Raw genomic sequence first — 19385 nt, forward strand, 5'->3', positions numbered from 1 at the left:
TCTCACTCTCTCGCTCTCTCTCATACACACACACACACGCACACACATCAGTGTTTCTTGTAACATTTTATTGGGTACTTTCCACTGATTTCTATTTTATTGTAACAAAAGGTTAAATATTAACAGCCCACTCCTAACTATAACGCAAGGAATATTTAGGCAGTTTTTATATTTTTAACACTAACAACAATATCTTACTTTTTTTTTTTTTTTTTAAACCCAGTTTTCCCAAGTGAGGGCTGATAAATGTTCCACAAGGCCACCCTGTGTCCAGAGATTTATATTCCCGTGGGGACCACACAATGTCACTACGTGTTACACACGCGCGCGCACACACACACGCAGATACATACACACACACAAACACTCACACAAACACACACACATTAGAGTATGAGGTCACAGAAGAGTTGTTGTGTCATCCGTCTTGTGGAGATTCGGACAGGTCTAAATGACCTCTTATGGGATTCATTCTAAGTATCACATGACACTAGCCTCTTAGACAGGCCACTGTGTCTCTGAGTCTGTCAAATGGAGCACATCCACCGAAAATCTAAACTTTCACATTCGTTATTTTGTCTGCTGAGGATATTAGCACAGACGTAATGGAGAAAAAAGCTGAGTTTAATGGACTGTGTATGTCTGAGTGTGTACTGAGTGTGTCTACATGTGTATGTGTGCGATAAGATATTGAAATAGCATTATTATCATAACAGAAAAGCTGTTGAAGATGTTTTGATTTTGCTACTCTCTTATTTCAAAACTACCTAACACTCTAACACTTTCTTCTTTCTCTTTCAGCGGACTGCTCCGCAGTCATGACGACCGAGGAGGAGGGTCCCGCTGCAGTGGGTGTGTCCTCTCTGGGGGCGGGGCCATGTGAGGAGGACTGTGGTCCTGTCCAAGCAGGTGCAGGCCCAGTTAAGGAGGATGAAGGGCCATTGGAGGAAGAAGAAGTGGGGCGGGAGATGGAGGAGGATGAGGTCAGCAGTGAACTGAGTGCTCTGGTGATCCCTTATCCAGAACTGGCACCTGTGGTCTTCTTCTGTCTCAAACAGACCACTTACCCCCGCAGCTGGTGCATCCACATGGTCTCCAGCCCATATCCTTTAACCTGTCCTACACACACACAAACACACACACACACACACAGAGTCATGCACATAGAGACTGATATACATACTCACACATGCACATGTATATGCACGCGTGCACACACACGCACATACATAGACATCACACACCCACACAGACACACACACACACACACACACACACACACGTGAGCACTGTGCCCTTCTCAGAGCATCCGTGTTGTCTCCGTCACCTCCTTAAAACGAGTAAGTACTCAATGAATCTAAACGCTATATAATAACCGTTAAACCAAAACCGGATATTTGGATACAATTCCATTGGGATCGGAGTCCTTGTCTCCTTTTCGTCATTTGTACTGATTCTCCTCAAATGTCATAGTGCGTAAATCCCAAAAGGACTGATGCCATTATCCTGTCATCTGTTCAAACTTTTCAGTTAAAGGCACTTTCATTAAGGTCTCAAGGCGCTGAAGTTAGAGTACAGCGTTAAAGCGGCCCCTGTCTTTCTTTATTTACGGATTTCGGTTAAATCAGTTCAACCGATTATAGTAATCTTCCTCTTTTTCTTTGACATTCTGTTCTGTTTGTGTTATCCCTGTCTGGCTCTAACGGTAGAAATTCCTGCTGTTGTGGTGCCCCGTTCCGTAGTGACATCTATTGCTGGGAGTGATTACGTTGTGTTTCACGTGGGTTTTACTGGTTGGCATTTCGAGCTCTGTAGCGTATTAATCATTAATAACCGCATGGTGACTCTTATGGTGACTCACACTGTGTGTGCCCGTGAAATGCTGGTTAGAACAGGGAAGGTCAAATAATCTGAGAGGAAAAATATGTGAAATATTTGTCTATGTGTACAATATGTGAAGCATATGCAAAAAAAAAAAAAAAACGGAAAAAAGAAAGAAAGAAAGAAAGAAAGAAAGAAAAAGAAGCTTAAGGTGAGCTGTAAAAGCTGACAGGAAGTGTGTATTTGATGACAGGGATGTTTGATTACTCATGTTTCCGTTGGGGGACAACATCAGCGAGGCGATCTCCCAGGATGCACTAGAATGATCATTCTGTCTTTCCCAGGGTAACTTTCAGGAGACTGGTGGAATGATAATGAGCTTTTATGACGTGAAATAAAATTGAAACATGTATGACGGAACAGCATGGGAGCCATGCCTAGAGAGAGAGAAGGGGGGGGGCGGGGGGAGAGAAGAGAATTTATGTCAGTCTGTGCTGCGCGTGTGAGTGTGTGTTAGTGCTCATATTTCTTGGTGAATGTGTGCTCTTACCTGAATGTGTGTGTGTGTGTGTGTTTGTGTGTGTGTGGGCGCATGCTCATATTTCTTGGTAGATCTGTGCTGGAGCCTGAAAGCATGTGTGAATGTGTATGTGTATGTGTATGTGTGTTTGTCCATGTGTGTGTGTGTGTGTGTGTGTGTGTGTGTGTGTACGTGTGCTAGTCGCTAATGAACAGGGCTACAGGGTACAGGGATATGCCCTTGAGAGGATACCTCTCTAATACCTCCTCAAAGCAAAGATAAGCAGCCCACCAGAGAGAAGAGAGAGAGAGAGCGTGAGAGAAAGAAAGAAAGAAAGAAAGAAAGAAAGAAAGAAAGAAAGAAAGAAAGAAAGAAAGAGAGCAAATTTCCAAGTAGCTATGTTTCCTATATTTCCACTTCAGTGGTAATTTTTTGTATATTTTTTTGCCTGTAAGGTCTGATTCAGAAGACTTCACGCGCTTGTTGTGTGTGTTCCTGTATCCACAAGCCAAAGTGAAAGATGTCGTGTTATGGACTGTGTGGAAAATAGATAAAAACCCCCTGAGTAGTTGCTGGAGGGGGGAGAGAGACAGACAGAAAGAGAGAGAGAGAGAAAGATAATGATGGATGAACGCAATACTGGAGAAGTGAAGCAGAGAAGACAGAGAGTTTCCCTGTGTCGGCGAAGCAAGGTCTAAGAGGAGATAAGGTACATGGCTTTTCAGCCTGAGTTTGGCAACGGGAGAAAGAACGAGGGATTTGGCCCAGAAAGAGAACAGGAGAGGGAAAGATGTGGAAACCACCAAGGCTGCGCGCTCGTCTGTTCAGCTTTTCATTTCATTTCATTTGGGCGACCTCAGCTCTTCAACCATTCATTTTATTCCTTATGTGACAGGGGGAGGTTGTGCCGTGCAGTGATCTGGGGATAAAACGGCCTCTAATGGAAAACGTCCTGTATTAGACCCCATCGCCTTTAGGCTGATCCATTACAGTGTTACATTACACTCCAAAGTTTGTGGATATTTCATTAAATCGGTGTTAATTTCCTGATTTCCATGTGTAAGGTCTTACTATAGAAGAGCACGTCCAATTCAATCAAACCAGAGGTAGAGGAATCGAACCGTGTCTATTCTTGGGGGGCAATGTCAAATACAGTCCTGTGCCTCGTATGATGGTAGAAAAAGACAGTAGTGAGAGGAAAAGGTTGTGTGTGTGTGTGTGTGTGTGTGTGTGTGTGTGTGGTCAATAGGACACTTTATGAAATTACACACTAATGCCTCACATTGTCACTGGGCTGCCGTGTCAGAGACGTGCATTGATCTAGCTCGTCTACGTACGCTATTCCGGGCAAAGTTCAATCAAATGTATGGATCTGCGGTTAAAATGAAAATCTATTGTGCGTATGAGTGCACACCATTTCATCTCATTCCATCTCATTACTCACATTTACATAAGTCTGTCTCCTGGGAGCCTCGTAAATCCTGATTACAAACCTCACGGAGAACGTTTTTAATGAAAATGAAACTCCAGAACTACGAAAAGTTACTTTTTTCGTTGACTTTCTCTCTGTGCGTATGGAAGAATGCCCGCTAACATATGTTTGAACTTGAATGGGTAGGATCCTGAAGGTCAAAACCTGTGTGTGGCTGTCCTAAAAACCGAAACACGGAGAAACGGAAAACCTGCTTTGAGAAATGAGACTTCCAACCCATGCAGAGTCCTTTCTTTACTTCTGATGTTTCACCTGAGAAATATCGTTTACAGTCCTTCCTCTTATTCTCCTAGGTTTGATTTGAATTGATCTTAGATCAATAATTACGATACTCCATAATTAGAGCGGTGTTTGTAGCAGTGAATATTGGGAAGCACATTACTGTAGAGTACCTCACCAGAGAGGTTGACACTCAAAACACTTTTTATCCAATACTCAAAGCTCTCATCACACTACGTGCGTGGAAATCAACCCAGAGTGGAAATCAACCCAGATTCTTTTTTTTTCTTTTCTTTTTTTTACACAGTGTCCAATCAGGCGCGATTGATAAAAATGACTGTTGAAAGCACAGAGTACGTATGGAAAAGACAGTCGAAGTGATTGTACAGCTAGAAGTACTCAGCGACCTCCTCATTGAAGTTTATCGTCCATATCTGTCATCATTTTCTTCTCTCTCTCTCTCTCTCTCTCTCTTTCCCCCTCCCTCTCTGTCTTCCTCTCACATGCACACACAGACACACACTAACATTCAAGTTTGAGTCTTACCATTTTAGTGGCTACTTCTCATTGTCTTCCATTTTACTGTAACGTCAACATCAACATTAACAACCTAATCCTAACCATAACTGAAGAGATAATTTGGCACTTTTTAACGCTAACAACAATATATTTTTAGCGCTAATAGCAACAATTCTCTCACTCGCTCCTCTTGCTTCTCCCAAGATTACAGCCTCGTATTCTTTCCCGTATATGACTTACCTTTTATGTCTTTGCCTGGCATGAGAGACTGGATGGTTGTTCTGGGTGGATGATTTGTTTTGAATCGAGTCGGAGCTTTTGACAGAGGGTGTGGATCACCTGACAGGTGCTGAGGAAAATAAAAACAAATCACTTTTCATTTACTGTTTTTAAGTCTTAATACATTTTGCGTTTATAATGCGGATGCTCCGAATACGCCAAATTAAGATGAACGATATTTATTGAGCTGACACACGTGGGACCGCTGATTCATTATTCATTTTTCGTTCTGTGTCTTAGCTGCCTTGTGTCTGGTTTATCAGCATTCGTGTGTGGTCGTAGGGGTGTTTTTCTCTCCCTGTGTCTTTCTCTTTCTCTGTGCATATATGTGTGTGTGTGTGTGTGTGTGTGTGTGCCCTCTTCTCTGGACTGTTCCAGGCGGTTGGCTGGGCTGCTTTCACATAAACTGCAGGGCAGTGGGGGGTCGCTGCTGGCAACCATCTCTGCGTTTCTGACGGCAGTCTAATGTTCAGACAGTCTCTGTCTCATTCTTTCTCTCCCTCACACACACACAAACGCACGCACTTCTTTTTTACTCTGCCCATCAGTCTTCCATTCTCTGCCTTTCATTCCCTAAACCCTGACAATTATTATTTTTGCTTTTGATATCGGTGTCATAGACGATTAGTACAAAACCTGTTTTTCTCATCTCTTTCATCAAAGTCTTTTTTTCTCTCTCTCTCTTTTCAGTGATTCAGCGACTCCAGGCCCTCTTTCCATTGTGAAGGCTTGACTTAGAAATACTAAAATGCTGAGAGCATTCTTTTTTTTTGGTAGTGAATGTATTTTTAGTGATAGTTCAGTACCCGGCGATAATCATATGTTCTCTCCCTCCCCTCCTCTTTCTCGCTCCCTCGCTCCGCATCTCACAAAACGATATTGACCCCTGTAGCTTTCTGGCTTATTCAGTGTGGATACGCTTGACAGTGACTCTGCCTATTCAATTACGCTGCTCCTACATCCATAAATGCATTACCACGTACTCTCTCTCTCTCTCTCACTCACACTCTCTCTCTCTCTCACACCTTTCACATTTAGTTTTAACAATAAAGAGTATTTTTAAACGTCAGTGAATGGCTTACTATATATGGCAACCTTGTTTCGTCTAATCTTCTCTTACCTTAGTATTTTATATTGTAATGACATGAAAACGAATCATTCCTGATTTCTGTTTTATTTCTCACACTCAGAGCAGCTGGTATGGTTTTCACACTTTTGTAGAAAAGGCATTTCCAGAACCTTCTTCTTTGAGAGCATCCTCTGCTTTTGTGATAGACGGCAGGTAGCACCGCTTTGAGGTCAACGCTGAGGACGACGGTCGCCGTGGTGACACGGAAGAAAAAGGGAGTGTCACTTCTCTCTTTATCCTTCTTTTCTCTCTCTCTCTCTCTCTCTCTCTCTCTCTCTCTCTCTCTCTCCCTGTCCTCACTCACGGTGGGTCACCGGAGTTTTTTTTTTTCTTGTTTTTCGTACATAGCTCTCTTTTCAGTTTGAGAGTCAAAACAAAGTACTTGCCTCGTTTTAAGCAAAGTGGGCTTGTCCTGCTTTTTACTATATGGGAGTTGCATAACACCATTTGGTTAGTGGTGTTTTTGCACTCTCTTCTCTTGAAAGACGTTTTAGCTACTTTTAGAATGGTTCTAATGTCAGCTTCGAGGTGCCGGCGAAGACTCAGCTAAGAATTTTGAATTTGTTTTGTAGCTCTCTTTCGCCCTAATGTCCGTTAGTTTTATATGATTGTTGTACGCGTGAAAAGTATTTTCTGCCTCTGTTGTAGGAGCTTTTGCTGTCACTTTTGTCCTACGCTTTAAAAACAAAAACAAACAAAAAAAAGGCTACTCCAACTTATTTTTCTTTCTTTTCTCTTCTTTTTTTTTTTAAGTTTCATCAACATATAGACATACAATATCTCTTAAAAATGAAATCTTTCGCAAGAAACTCAAAGAGCATATCAACAATAACCTGCTTTTTATTTGATTTTTATGTATCCATCCATAATTGAAGCTGTAATATCTTGCTAGCGTGTAGGAAAAGATCAAAAACATTTTTTAAAAACGGTATGAAGGAGTCGGTGCTAAAGCAGCAGAGACTGAAAAGAAATGATTGAAAAGGAAATGATAAATAAAGACACGGGGGGGCATGTGGCTTTACACTATGGGCTTATTTCTCGTCGCGCATTTTTCATACCAAATTACGCGACGAAACATCACAGCGTGAAATCTAAGTGTCTTTAGCCGCGTTTCTCCGTCCTTCCAACTTCCATCCGGAGCTAAAAAAGAAAGGGGTGAAACAAAAAAGTCTCTCGGTTGCTGTTGTCACCGTACAAAACAACTGGAGGTATTCGTCTTCTGAAGAGGAACATGGTGACAATGTAATATTAAAAGCAGCGGGGTGGGGGGGGGGGGGGGTGGGGGGAGAGAAGTCGACGTGCTGCAATAACTAAGCAACCGTCGCCGTGCCCAGAACACCTGTTGCATGACAACAGCCTGTTAATGGAAGTTTCATCACGATGTTACAGCGGTGTTGGCTAAGCACACATGAGCTCCAGCGTGGAGAAGACAGTGTTTCAGTGCTTCCATTCAGAAGCAAACTTCTATGGAGGTCACGTGACAGGAACTAAAACTGCTCATTAAATGCTGAGCAAATCATTATCTGGCAGAGCAGTTCTCTCTCTCTCTCTCTCTCTCTCTCTCTCTCACACACTCACACACACAGAGAGAGAGAGAGAGTATTTGTGTTGGTGTGTTTCGCTGATAAGCTTCGGTAATCAGGATGAGAAACGATGAGAAATTGATTGAAGTTGTGTAGTGTAAGGACAGAGGCCCACTAGGACAAAGAGAACAACAAACCTGAAAGTACCTGTGATCACATGCTGTCGTAAAGCTAATCAGAAATGTTTCCCTCTCTACCTCTCCCTCCCACTTTCTTTCTCTCCCCCCTCCCCTTTTTTTTTTTCTGCTGTCCTTTTGCTCTTCACACCTTTTCGTCTCCCTGCAACACAACTTCCCGCTCTACATGGGCACTGAGTTATAATGTAAACTCAGCGTGTGTGTTTGTTTAATCACACATCTGTTCTTCCTCTCTTCTGCCCTTCCATTTATCAGAGGAAAAAAAAAAGGGATAAAGCATCTAAACCGTCTTTTACATTGTCTTTTTCACTCATGTGTATCTTGTGAGTGTCTTGATTTTGTCAGTCCCAGATGAAATTTTGACTTGGAGATAAGACTGGGGAGTTCTTTTTCCATCTCCTCTGTCTGACCTCAGCAGACTTCACCTTATTTATCTATCTACCGCCATCTACAACTACCCATGCAACGTGTAGTGCTGGCAGATGGAGGACTCATTTCTGACCTGCAGGGGTTTATGTCTATCCCATCATGCGTGATATTGGTAGTCATTCTCAACTAAACCCTCGGGTTCTCATGAGGACCATGACATTTGACCTCTGTAGTGGGGAGCTGGGGGGATGGGGTGGGTAGGTATCGAGAGACTTAGGACACATCCCTAGATCTTTTGATGTATGTAAATTGGAAAACAGCCAATAGGGCGAGAGTGGATATACTTCTGTATATACTTTCTGTTATAACAGTCCAGAAGATATACACAATATACAAAAAATGATGGAACAAGATACGGATGCATAGTGCAGCAATTACTGATAGTAAACGGTGGAGGCAAGCTTGGAGTTTACTGTGCTTTCCCACACGGTAAACATCTGAACTTATCATCTTTCGCTGCCACAGGACTCTAACGGAGGATCTTAACGGCCGCGGATATAGAGATCATTTCGAAACGCGACCCTTCAGCAGACGTTGGCACAGTACGGTAATTTGGTCGTTGTGTTAAAACAAAGATCTCTCAGACGCGCCGCGGTGAATGGGCATTTCGTATCGAGAGTGACACGCGCTGTAATCTTCTCGTCACTCATGTTCCTCCGCTGTTTTTTTTTTTTTTAAGGGCTTTGAGGAATGATGATGCGTTTGATAATTGCACAGGACTGGGTGTCATCCATCATCCCAGGGGGAACTCAGATAAAAGACACCAGTGCACGGACAAGAATGAGATATAGAAACGACCACCACCACAGTAGAACTAAGCAATGCGAGCATTTACAGCGTACATGGTACAGTCTGTACAATACATATTGTGATGTTACAAATAACAGGGTTGTGTTAGTGCCGTGCAATTAACAATTTTCCATGCAGTGTGGATTATTTTCCTTTGCCGTGTACTTTTTGCATGCGTGCGTGTGTGAGCACGTGGGTGTGTGGGTGCACAGGGTGTATTGTGTGAAGGCGGGGGGGGGGGGGGGGGGTGTTCTCGTATTCGCCCATCGTACAAGAACTCTGTGTTCAGCAAATTCCACCAGGATATAAAAATGCCCCAGGTTCAGAACCAGAAAACCGGAACCCCTACTCTACATACATAACGGACGGCTTCATGTGTCATTCATACGCTCTCAATCTCTGTACAAGTCCTGCGTATACCCATGTGGATGTATTCAGACATGTGTGGTCTATAATGGAAAACTTTAGGAACTGAAGAGTAAGAAGCTTAAACCCCCAATGGACAAGTCATCTTTCTGTCCCTTCAGCAAATAGTCATGGCAGATATCTGTAGAGAGATTCTTTAAGTCAACAATGGGAAACAGGCAAATTAAAAGAAAAAAAAAATTAAATCAAAAGCTTATCGTTTTGTGGATCGGAATCTTCGCTGAGTCACAGCTGTTTGTGGTGCGGCGTTGTGTATGTTCTCGAAAGCATTAGAGGATTTAACGTGCGTGCGTTGGGCTAACGGTTCCATCGTGCCGCTGAAGGACCTGAACCGCAGACCTGTGCGAAGGTCTTAATCAAAGCTCGCCTTTCCCGGGGGGGATCCCGGAAGTTTCCGTGATGCGGCCGCAGCCTGCGGCGCGGTTGAGCAATCAGGAGGAATTCTGTGAGAAGATATATAGAGAGAGAGGAGGCCGAGGAATAATCGAAAGGGAGTCCTGCCATGCGGATGGATGTGGGGAAGGAGAGGAAAGTAGATGCAAGGGAGGAGAGAGAGAGAGAGAGAGAGAGAGAGAGAGAGCAAATCAGGCATGGCTGTGAATGTAAGCTAATGCAGAACATAAATTTCAGAAGGGGAGGAACAGAAAGCAGAAAGGTCAGATTCCTGGCTCTAGACCTCGTATCCATCTCCTAATTTACCCTGTCCCTGAAGGAAAAGTCCCACGTCACCACACAGCTGCTGGTTGTTACTCAAACCTCCAACCCCCCCCCCCCCCCCATCCACCCACCCACCCATAGCGTGTCTGTCCATACATCCCATAATGCTTCTGTGGGGTCTCAGGACAAAGTCTGACCCTCCTCATACTCTTCTCATTGCTCAACACCCTTCATTTTACCTCTGATTACTGTTTCATTTACTGTAGCACTTATCTTTAAGTACTTTAAATTATATTATGTGATGAAATTAAAGTCAGTAATGATTCATGGTGTGTGGACAGCAGGCAGGTTAGAGATTGGAAATACGGACTGGAAAGGAAAGCTTTAGTCTCACATTATTTAGTGACCTGTTATATTACAGGCCTGTAAGTCCTATTTTACCTCAGGATATGAAGATTGCATTGACGCGAACCTTTAGTTTTCTTTCTTTCTCACTTCTTTCTTAACTCTCTCTCTCTCTCTCTCCATCACTTACTCCATCTTTCACCAATGTGTTTTTCTTTGGTCTGTCTTTCATTTTGTGTGTGTGTGTGTGTGTGTGTGCGCGTGTCAGAGAAACACTAAATCGATTTTGTGCCGGACCCTCTGGTAGACTTGTGAACAAAAGCCAAGCAGAGAATGATCATTATCTATTTGGATCATCGGTGCAACAAAAGGCAGGCTAAGCATTTATCATGAGGCTGACATTCAGCCCGTATAGTGTGCCTTAGAGCTCCTGTGTAATTACAACTCCTCCACTAAAGGCCAATAAAGGTCTCAAAATGCATCCACACGACCAAAGCCAAGCTAGATCAACACTGTTGAGGACCCACAGCGAACTGGGCTGTTCCCACAGCCAAGCGACACAACTTGAAAGGTTCTCAGTATTGTCACTGATTTTTTTTAAAAAGTTATGTCAATTATCCCTCGTTCAGATGACTTGGCTTCACATTTAAGTCTTTCCCCTCGTGGTTTGAAATGGATTTGCTGTGTTAAAACCAAATAGGATTTCCGTCTCATCTTCCGTTTTATCCGATGTCCTTTTGGTTTGGAAATTTAACTCTTTCAGTCCAGCACAAAACACGCGGGAACACCCCATATCAGGGTTGTGTTGTCATGAGAGGTCTAAAGCAGTGTAACAATAGTGAGAGACATGTGGTTGTTAGCCATAGTAGTCTGTTTTATTTACACGCAAGTACAATAGCATTTTTAGCATATGTTGCAGTGACGACTTGCAACTCCTGTTTTAGGAAATGAATTATATAACCGTGTGCGTTTTATGAAAGGGGGTCTATGGAAGCAGTAGAAATAGTCACAGAATTGCTGTCGTTTAAACTGCTGTGTGAAAAAGAAATAACTCTTTTTTTTTTTTTTTTTTTTTGAACAGGCTAAATTAATCGCATTTCAGTTTCGCTGACAAAGCGAACGGCTTAATAAAATGCGGCTTTTTCAAAAGCATTTGGACTCCACAGAAGTTCCTACGGTTCTCTCACAGTGATTTGTACAAATATGTCAAAGACATAACAGAATGATGTCAAGTTAAGTGAGTCCAACTGAATTAAAAAACAAATATGAAACTGAATTAAAAAAAATTTGATCTGACACCGCAGGCTAACACCCACTCATTTCCTCTCGTACTTTCTCTGTTTCTCCGTCCTGCGTTCATCTCCTTCTCTTTGGCCTACATGAATATCTTCTAGTCTTAGTTAGAGATTTCTTCCTAATCCAGCTTGACTAAAGAGGTTGTGTACTCTGGGCTTGTTAGGGTAAGACTACAGAGACTTCTGAACCCACTCACTTAAACTGAGAGGATTAACAGAGGAAACCAGAGCCAGTAAAGGACGTTTCTGGGCTGGATTTATGATGTAAGAAAATGGTGATACTCCTTGTGTGTGTGTGTGTTTGCATGTTTGTGTGTGTGAGAGAGTGAGAAAGAGAGAGAGAGAGCCCTTAGATCATGTAGAGTCTGTCAACATCGTGCCTATGGAGTAGAGCCAGATAGTAAAGCTGTTTGAAAATAACAGACATATGTGAAAGATAGACACTTATGTTAGCCAAATGCTCAAATGTATACACAAATACACAAACAGCACGCTTTACACACACACACACACACACACACACACACACACACACATGCAGGCTCTCGTACGCACATATATAGATACACCCCCACAGTGGATTTACAATGAAAATATCCAGTTATCCAGTCATTGATTCTTTAATCCTTTGCCAGTTGGTGCCTCTTGGTTCATCTGTGAGGACTTTGAGTTTCTCAACACGCAGATTGAAGGCATATGAGCAGTGTGATTTAGCACAGTGACTAGTTTGAGGCCATTACCAAAAGCCTTTGTCTAATTTTACTCGAATCAATAGGAACATTGGGTGATCATTTGCCACCAGTTCCGGCCAGTGGACAGTGGATGTAACTTGTTGCTTTGTGGGTACAAGTCATTTGGGCTGAGTGATCAATAACATTGATAATTTGCTTGCTAAAAACAAGCTTATTGATTTTTTGAGCTCTCTTGTGTGTCTATACTCTTGGGACAAAGACAAATCTTATCGCTTTGAGATTTTTATTTGTTTGTTGATTTGTTTGTTTTGTTTTGTTTTATAAAAAAAAAAACACGTTAGACACCGATCTTTGCGGCCTTCCAAATGAAGAGAAAGGGTACGTGGCATTGGAGTCCAAATTTCCTTTTTAACGCATCCAAGTGTTCATTTGACACTGAAATGGCCAATGATTTGTTAAGGGAGATGTATTAACTTATGTCCACTCAGAGCTGAAACTGACAGCGATACCAAAGAGAGAGTGCTGTCTCTGTTAGTGTTGATACTGCCTACAGTGGGTCTAACGCATTGCTGTGTCTCATTGATATTAGGTGCTGGCTAAATCCATTAGGTGCTAGCTAAATCCAGATCAAGTTTTGCATCTGGATTCCCTATCCTGATGTTTTGTCTGTAGGAAACTTCTCCCGTGCTCATGGGAGATTAACGTTATGAATTCTAAAATGCGTGTTCTGGGGGATTATTATTATTCAACGCTATGGTTTTTCACGGCGCTGATTTTTATATTGAAGATTAGAGATGTATGTATGCTTTTGACTGCCTAATGGTGTGTCTGTAGAGAGATATACTCTTCCGCTAATGCCCTCCAGTGTGACTCAAACACCCTTTCTTCCTTTTGATGGTTACTGGTTTCTGCAGATGTGTGCAAGCAGGGTGAAAGGTAAACTGAGGAGAGACATGAAAGGGCCAGCTTCCCTGCAATTAAATTAGCCTGTCCCCTCTCTCTCTCTCTCTCTCTCTCTCTCTCTCTCTCACTCTCTCTCTCTCTCTCTCTCTCTCTCTCTCTCACTCACTCACTCACTCACTCACTCCCTTAGCATTGAACAGATCTAACCATTGCTCCAGTCATCATTAGCATCATCTCTGATGTTCTGCTCTTTTTCTCTTTCTCTCTCTCTCTCTCTGTTCTTTCCTCTGCTTGTTTCCCCTTTTTTGGTCTTCCTCACCTCATAGCCCACAGTATTGCCATGGAGATAGAAAAGATAACATAAGCTTGCTTACTATGACTCATCTTTCATCTGATGTTCATGGAAGTTAACTTTGGTTTTTCATGACCAATTTGAAAGAAAGATACACATGTCAGTCCACGTGTTGATTTTTTTTTCTTTCTTTTTTTTTTTTAGCAGCAGTCTTCTGGATTTATTTGAAGCCTATAAGTTGACAGCCAGTGTTGTGAGTTTCTAAGAATCTTAAATAGCATGATAAAATATTTCTACCGCAGTGGAAATCTGTTAATAACGGTCAGTTTTATTCAAAGCAGAGAAAGAGAAAGAGAGAGAGAGAGAGAGAGAGAGAGAGACAGAGACAGAGACAGAGAAAGAGCATGTTTGTGTGTCTGCCCATGAGAGATAATTTGTGTTTACTTTGCAAATGCCTGGTTCCAGACAACGAGTGTCTATATCCCTCCATCTGTCTCAGTAAATCTATAACATTCACTTTTATCCTTCTCTGTGTTCTCATTTTCTGCCTTTTTTTTTTCTTCCTTTCAGACAAACACTTTTTGTTCTTTTCCCATTGAACTCTGCCTCACCTCAGTTGTTGAGAGCACTGAATATTTAGACAGGGGCAGTTTGAGCTGAATTTGCACTTCTGGAAAGCATGCTTAGTGAGGAGAGAACATTCCAGAATGGATTTTGCCTCGCCGCTGCCAGGACACTGATCGAACGGTAATCACTATTCTAGAACGTTGTGATAGCCAATACCAGTCAGACGCTGATCTTAGAACAGCAATAAAATTGCAGTGACACAGCAACCTCTTGCTTTCCCATTACCCCCATATTCCTATCCATTTTCTTTCATATAAGCTGACTGAAAATAAGTAAATAAATAAATAGATAAATAAATAATAATAAATACATACATAACTAAATAAACTTTCAAAAATATTTGGACCGTCTTAAATAGCTCATTCGATGTCCTCTGAATTTTGTACGTGTGAGAAAAACCACCTACGCATTTTTTGCCAAGTTCTTTTTTTTTTTTTTTTTTTTTAAAGGCTTACAGAGAAAGGCTACAGAAATGTTCTGATCCCAGACTGTGATCTCTTACTAATATGAGGGACATGTTGAACCCCGTGTCTCTGGATCCAGCAGACTGTACTTATACACTATTAATGTGACAGAGTTTGGCAGAATGGGTGAACGTTTCCCTACATAATACATCCAGCCCCTGTGTGTGTGTGTGTGTGTGTGTGTGTGTGTGTCTTTCTCGCTTTCTCAAGGGACAAAGTTACAGTAATACTCATACCTGTTAGTGTACATGAGATCCGTCCATGGCTTTCCTGTCTCTCTTTGTCTCTCTGTGTGTGTTTGTATAACTTTGATGTCTTTGATGTTCTGGGGGGGGGGCATGTTTTCTTTGATTTCGAACGATAATGAACTGAAATATGCATCTGCTTCTTCCGTTCATTTCAGAGACAGCGAATTCCATAAAATATATGCACTTAACGGAAAACTGAATAGACTTTTAACCTCTGTGTGAAATCATACTCTGCCTCCTCTGCCCTCCTATTGAAAAATCTCTGCCGATGGTGGGCCTCTGTCTTTCGCGAGTTCAGACATTGTTTCAGTTGAGTTGTTCCATTAAATGAGACTCATTGAGAATCATTTTTGAATGCCAAACTCAATTACCAGTACATAGCACACTAGCTCTCTCTGCTATTAATGGGACAAATGGTACATTTTGAGAAAGGAGGGAGAGAGCGAGAGAGAGAGAGAGAGAGAGAGAGAGAGAGGGAGGGAGGGAGGGAGAGAGAGGGAGGGAGGGAGGGAGAGAGAGAGAGAGAGAATGAGACAGATCTGAGATGGGAAATGCCTCTCATTAGTGACATATCTCACTTACTCATGTGGTGCCCTGCTGGATACCTGATCTCCTTGTCTTTTTCAATTAACGTCCAAAACAGTGCACAGCTCTCTCTCTCACTCTCTCTCACTCTCTCCTTCTCTCTCTGTCTCTCTCTCACTCCGTCTCAGCTTTCTTATGACATTTATAGGTGCATTTAGGGAAGCAGTGTTCCTGGTAGGTAAGTCAGGGTTAGTGCTAGCTGACAAAAAGTCAAACTCCTGCACAAGAAAGGGTATATCACTCAGGGTTCACATGGGTCATGGAATTTCTGGAGTATCATGGAATTTTAAAAAAGTGTTTTCCAGACATGGAACGTCAGGGGATTTGATCATTTTTTGGACCAATCCATGGAATATCAGGGAATTTTGTTTGTAGCATGTTTAAATTTTAGTTGTCATTTATCAAAAAATGTAATATTTTCCATGCGGTATTTTTCTTTATCGGGTTATTTCATGCGTTCCCCGTATTGCGTGAGTGGTTGTTATGGTTACTTGATTTTTCAGCGCCCGTTTATCCCCTTCCCGCTCGTCAACAACTGGCAATCACTTCAGTCAAGATATGCAGTGTCCTGTACCTGCTAACGAAGGCAAACATGCCAGGAAAATGTACACTCCAACAGCTTTGACTACAAAATGAGGACTCCGAAGACTGGGCCTTAAGAGTAGACGACAGAGAGGCTAAATGTAAAGTCTGTAAAACCACTATCAATCTATCAAATATGGAAGAGGCAGCCCTTCGCAGCCATGTAAATATTTTGCTCAAAGTTTGTCACATGAGAGCCAGTGCGCTTATAAGGGTGTATAGGCCTAGTCGTATGTGCATTGTGTTTAAGCAGGGAAAACTTTGAGTTTTGTACTGAAAATGGCTGTGAACTAGAGAAGCTCGCAAACCGATGGGTTTAAAGTACCGTGGCTGGTTTTTGTATGCTCAGCACTAAGGCGGCCTGTTTTTTTTCATTCCTTACAGGTCATGGAAATTCAGCTCTTTAGTCATTGGAAGTCAGAGAAAAGTTCGAGAATTTGACATTTGACTTGAACCCTGGTCACTGATAACCTGCCAGAACCTGACTCTGAACGATTCAGTACATTTTATGTCAGAGTCACTTTCTGGCTGATGGGAATGTGAAGGGAGCACTGGAGGGGAGAAGCTTTGCCAAAGAGGGTCGGTGAAGAGAAAGGTCAACTGAAGATTTACATCATTAACAGATGGTTTGGATTGTCAGTCACTATTCCAGTAGCAGGTATTTTCAAATAGGCGGTTTGACTGACTGACTCTCTCTCTCTCTCTCTCTCTCTCTCTCTCTCTTTCTCTCCCTTTCTTTTTTTCCCTTTGTGAGTGGTCATGTGCTGTTGACATCTTTTTCTCTTTCTCCCTCTGTTCTCTAAGTTGTCTCACTGGACCAAAGCATTGGCTCTCTTAGGATTTCCCTGATAGGCTTCATTTGTGCTAATTAGCCTGCGCTGGAGAGTTAGCCTCAATCCATCCAAAAGCTGCTTTCTCTGCTGGAAGATTGGATATACTTGGAGTTGTCACTCAGACAAATTCAGAGATCAAATTTAAATTATCATTAGAGTAATTGATTCAGAGAGGATTTATGAACAAGGTCTCGAGGTTTTTGCCAAGAGAAATATCTTTGATAGCTTCTTGCATCTGTTAAACCTCTTAAGCTCAGAAGAGAATTCTGTTTTTCTCCAGAAACCGTCAAAACCGTCAGGGAGATTGCCAATGAACTTTTGACAAAGACCATGGAATTTTAATTAAGTACGTGGGGCATGTACAAAACGATGGATTGGGGAAAGTCGGTTACATCAGTAGCGTCAGTACTGTACTCAGTGTGGTGGAGCGTCAAACATCAAAATAACAAAAAACAGAACTCAAGACATTGATAGGCAGGGCAAACCATAACCAAACTGAAAAAATCATAAACCTAGACTAAAACATAGACTAACAGACTTAACCAAAACAAAATAACAAAGGCCAATAAGGAGTACGCAAAAGAGACCTAGAACAGGTAACCGGTAACCCAGGACAAATGAACCCCCTTACTGAGAGGAGAGAGGGGGTATTTAATACAGGAACACTTGTGCAGGTCATCCTGTCAGACAAACCTCCAAAGCTCATCCACTGGCCAGTTCTAGCAAACAGACTGAGGGTACATTTCATCCCAACTGAAGAAAAATCTAAACTAATAATCAAATCCTTTCATACCAGAGGCACAAGGGCAAAAGAAAATGTTTGAGTCGTGTCTTCCTGTCTTTAAAGCCCCATTCAGCATCCTACAGGTGATGTACACATTTAGTGCTGACTTAATAAAGGTTCGCTGCTCCTTTACTGGCTTTAATTACTCCCCTGATTCATGTTAACTGCTACCTTAATTCATTCTTTCTCCTTGTTTAGGTTAATTTAAGTTTACTGCTGCTTAAATTCAAGCTCATTTGAGTAACTTTATTGTAAAATGTTACCAGTACTGTTCTGCAAATCCCTCCAATAATCACTTTCCCATGCTGCGTTTCTCAGCCCCGGCTTTCTGGTATCGACACACAAAAACACTTAACATATCAACATAAAATACCTGAAGTTTAGTTCGTTTTCTGATTTGATGCATCAGGCTTTCTTTGAGAGATGTATTTTGTTCGATGCCATTTGTGTCGGGTCAGGTGCGCGTTTCATCTCTTTCAGAGATCACTAATTGCACCTGCAAATCTCTCTTGTAAAGGAATAAAGAGATCAAGTATACAGCTTTTACAGAGCATGCGGAGAAAGGGGAGAAAGTCTGAATGAAAGGGAGCCTGTGAGATCTAAGCGCTGGTATGAAAGTAGGCGCGGCCAAACAAAGAGCTAACAGACAACGGCGGCATCTACCAAAGAAAGCCAGAGCGACTAATTAGCACTACACATCCTCTGGTCTGAGTTTCTTTATGATGCAATGAACCCAGGGTATTCAAATATGCGCAAGAACGCTCTGTATCGCACACCGCTCACTGGTTCACACGACATCCGTCCATCCCGACATCCATCCATCCCGACATCCATCTACTGTTTATCCATCTGTCCATCCATCCATCCATCCATCCATTAATCCACTTACTGCCATCTTGGACTAAAAGACAAACACATAGGCACACACACACACACAGTATGTTTGTATAAGATGGCAGACAGCAGAGAATTCTATCCAATGTAATTACATTCTGACTCAGGAAATTTACACGCCTCCACATAAAGACTGAGAAACAGTGAAGGGAGAAGGATGCCGGTTTGAAAGCAACAGATGGCCAGAGGGAAAAGTGTGTGAGGTTCCCGGTAAACACCGTCATTCCTCCTTGACTGAGCTGTCACAATTTTTACAAAGACACGCCCCAGTTCTACCCCTCTCTCTCTCTCTTTCTCTCTCTCTCTCTTTCATTTCTCCCAAATCTGCCATTCTTCCTCTTTTCCCTGTCCGCCCTGTAAAAATATTCTTCCTTTTGTAATGAGCAAACAGCCATACCTGAGCAAGGCCACCCATGCCATCAGTTCATTTCCAGCTGTCCACTTCAGATTAGCCATTGTGCTAAGCCGCTAAATGGTGAGTGTGCATCAAGTGACTCTTAGTATTTATGGGTTGATGGCGCTGTCTGGGGAGCTAATTGCTAGTGCTTTGATAGTGGACACTTGAGAGGTTTTGAGGCTTTGAGAGACTGCATCAGTGCAAAGGGAGAAGGAACAGACTGAAACACCTTGTTCGGCACATGCAGTTTTTAGGAACCGTAAGGGTTTGAGGCGGGAAGGAGACGGGACGCAATCCAAGTCAGAAACCTCTGAAAGAGCCGAAGATTGTGACATTTATTATAATGCTCATGAAATGAACAAAATGGCATTTCCCTTTTCTTTTTTTGTCTCTTTTACCTGTTCTCTTGACTCCTTGAAGTATATCCATAGCATTACACACGGA

The 19385-nt window shown here is 42.3% G+C and overlaps 1 protein-coding gene across 1 annotated transcript in view; it reads left to right on the forward strand.

Annotated features, from left to right (window-relative positions):
• The first annotated feature begins 818 nt into the window (after positions 1-818).
• Positions 819-19385, forward strand: part of LOC115819842 (voltage-dependent T-type calcium channel subunit alpha-1I-like) — an 85972-nt gene continuing 67405 nt past the window's right edge. The window contains exon 1 of the mRNA XM_030783355.1: positions 819-1102. Coding sequence (XP_030639215.1) covers positions 819-1102 — 284 coding nt within the window. The remainder of the gene's footprint in view (positions 1103-19385) is intronic.

This window comes from Chanos chanos, chromosome 8 (assembly GCF_902362185.1).
Source record: "Chanos chanos chromosome 8, fChaCha1.1, whole genome shotgun sequence".
In the NCBI taxonomy this organism is placed as follows: domain Eukaryota; kingdom Metazoa; phylum Chordata; class Actinopteri; order Gonorynchiformes; family Chanidae; genus Chanos; species Chanos chanos.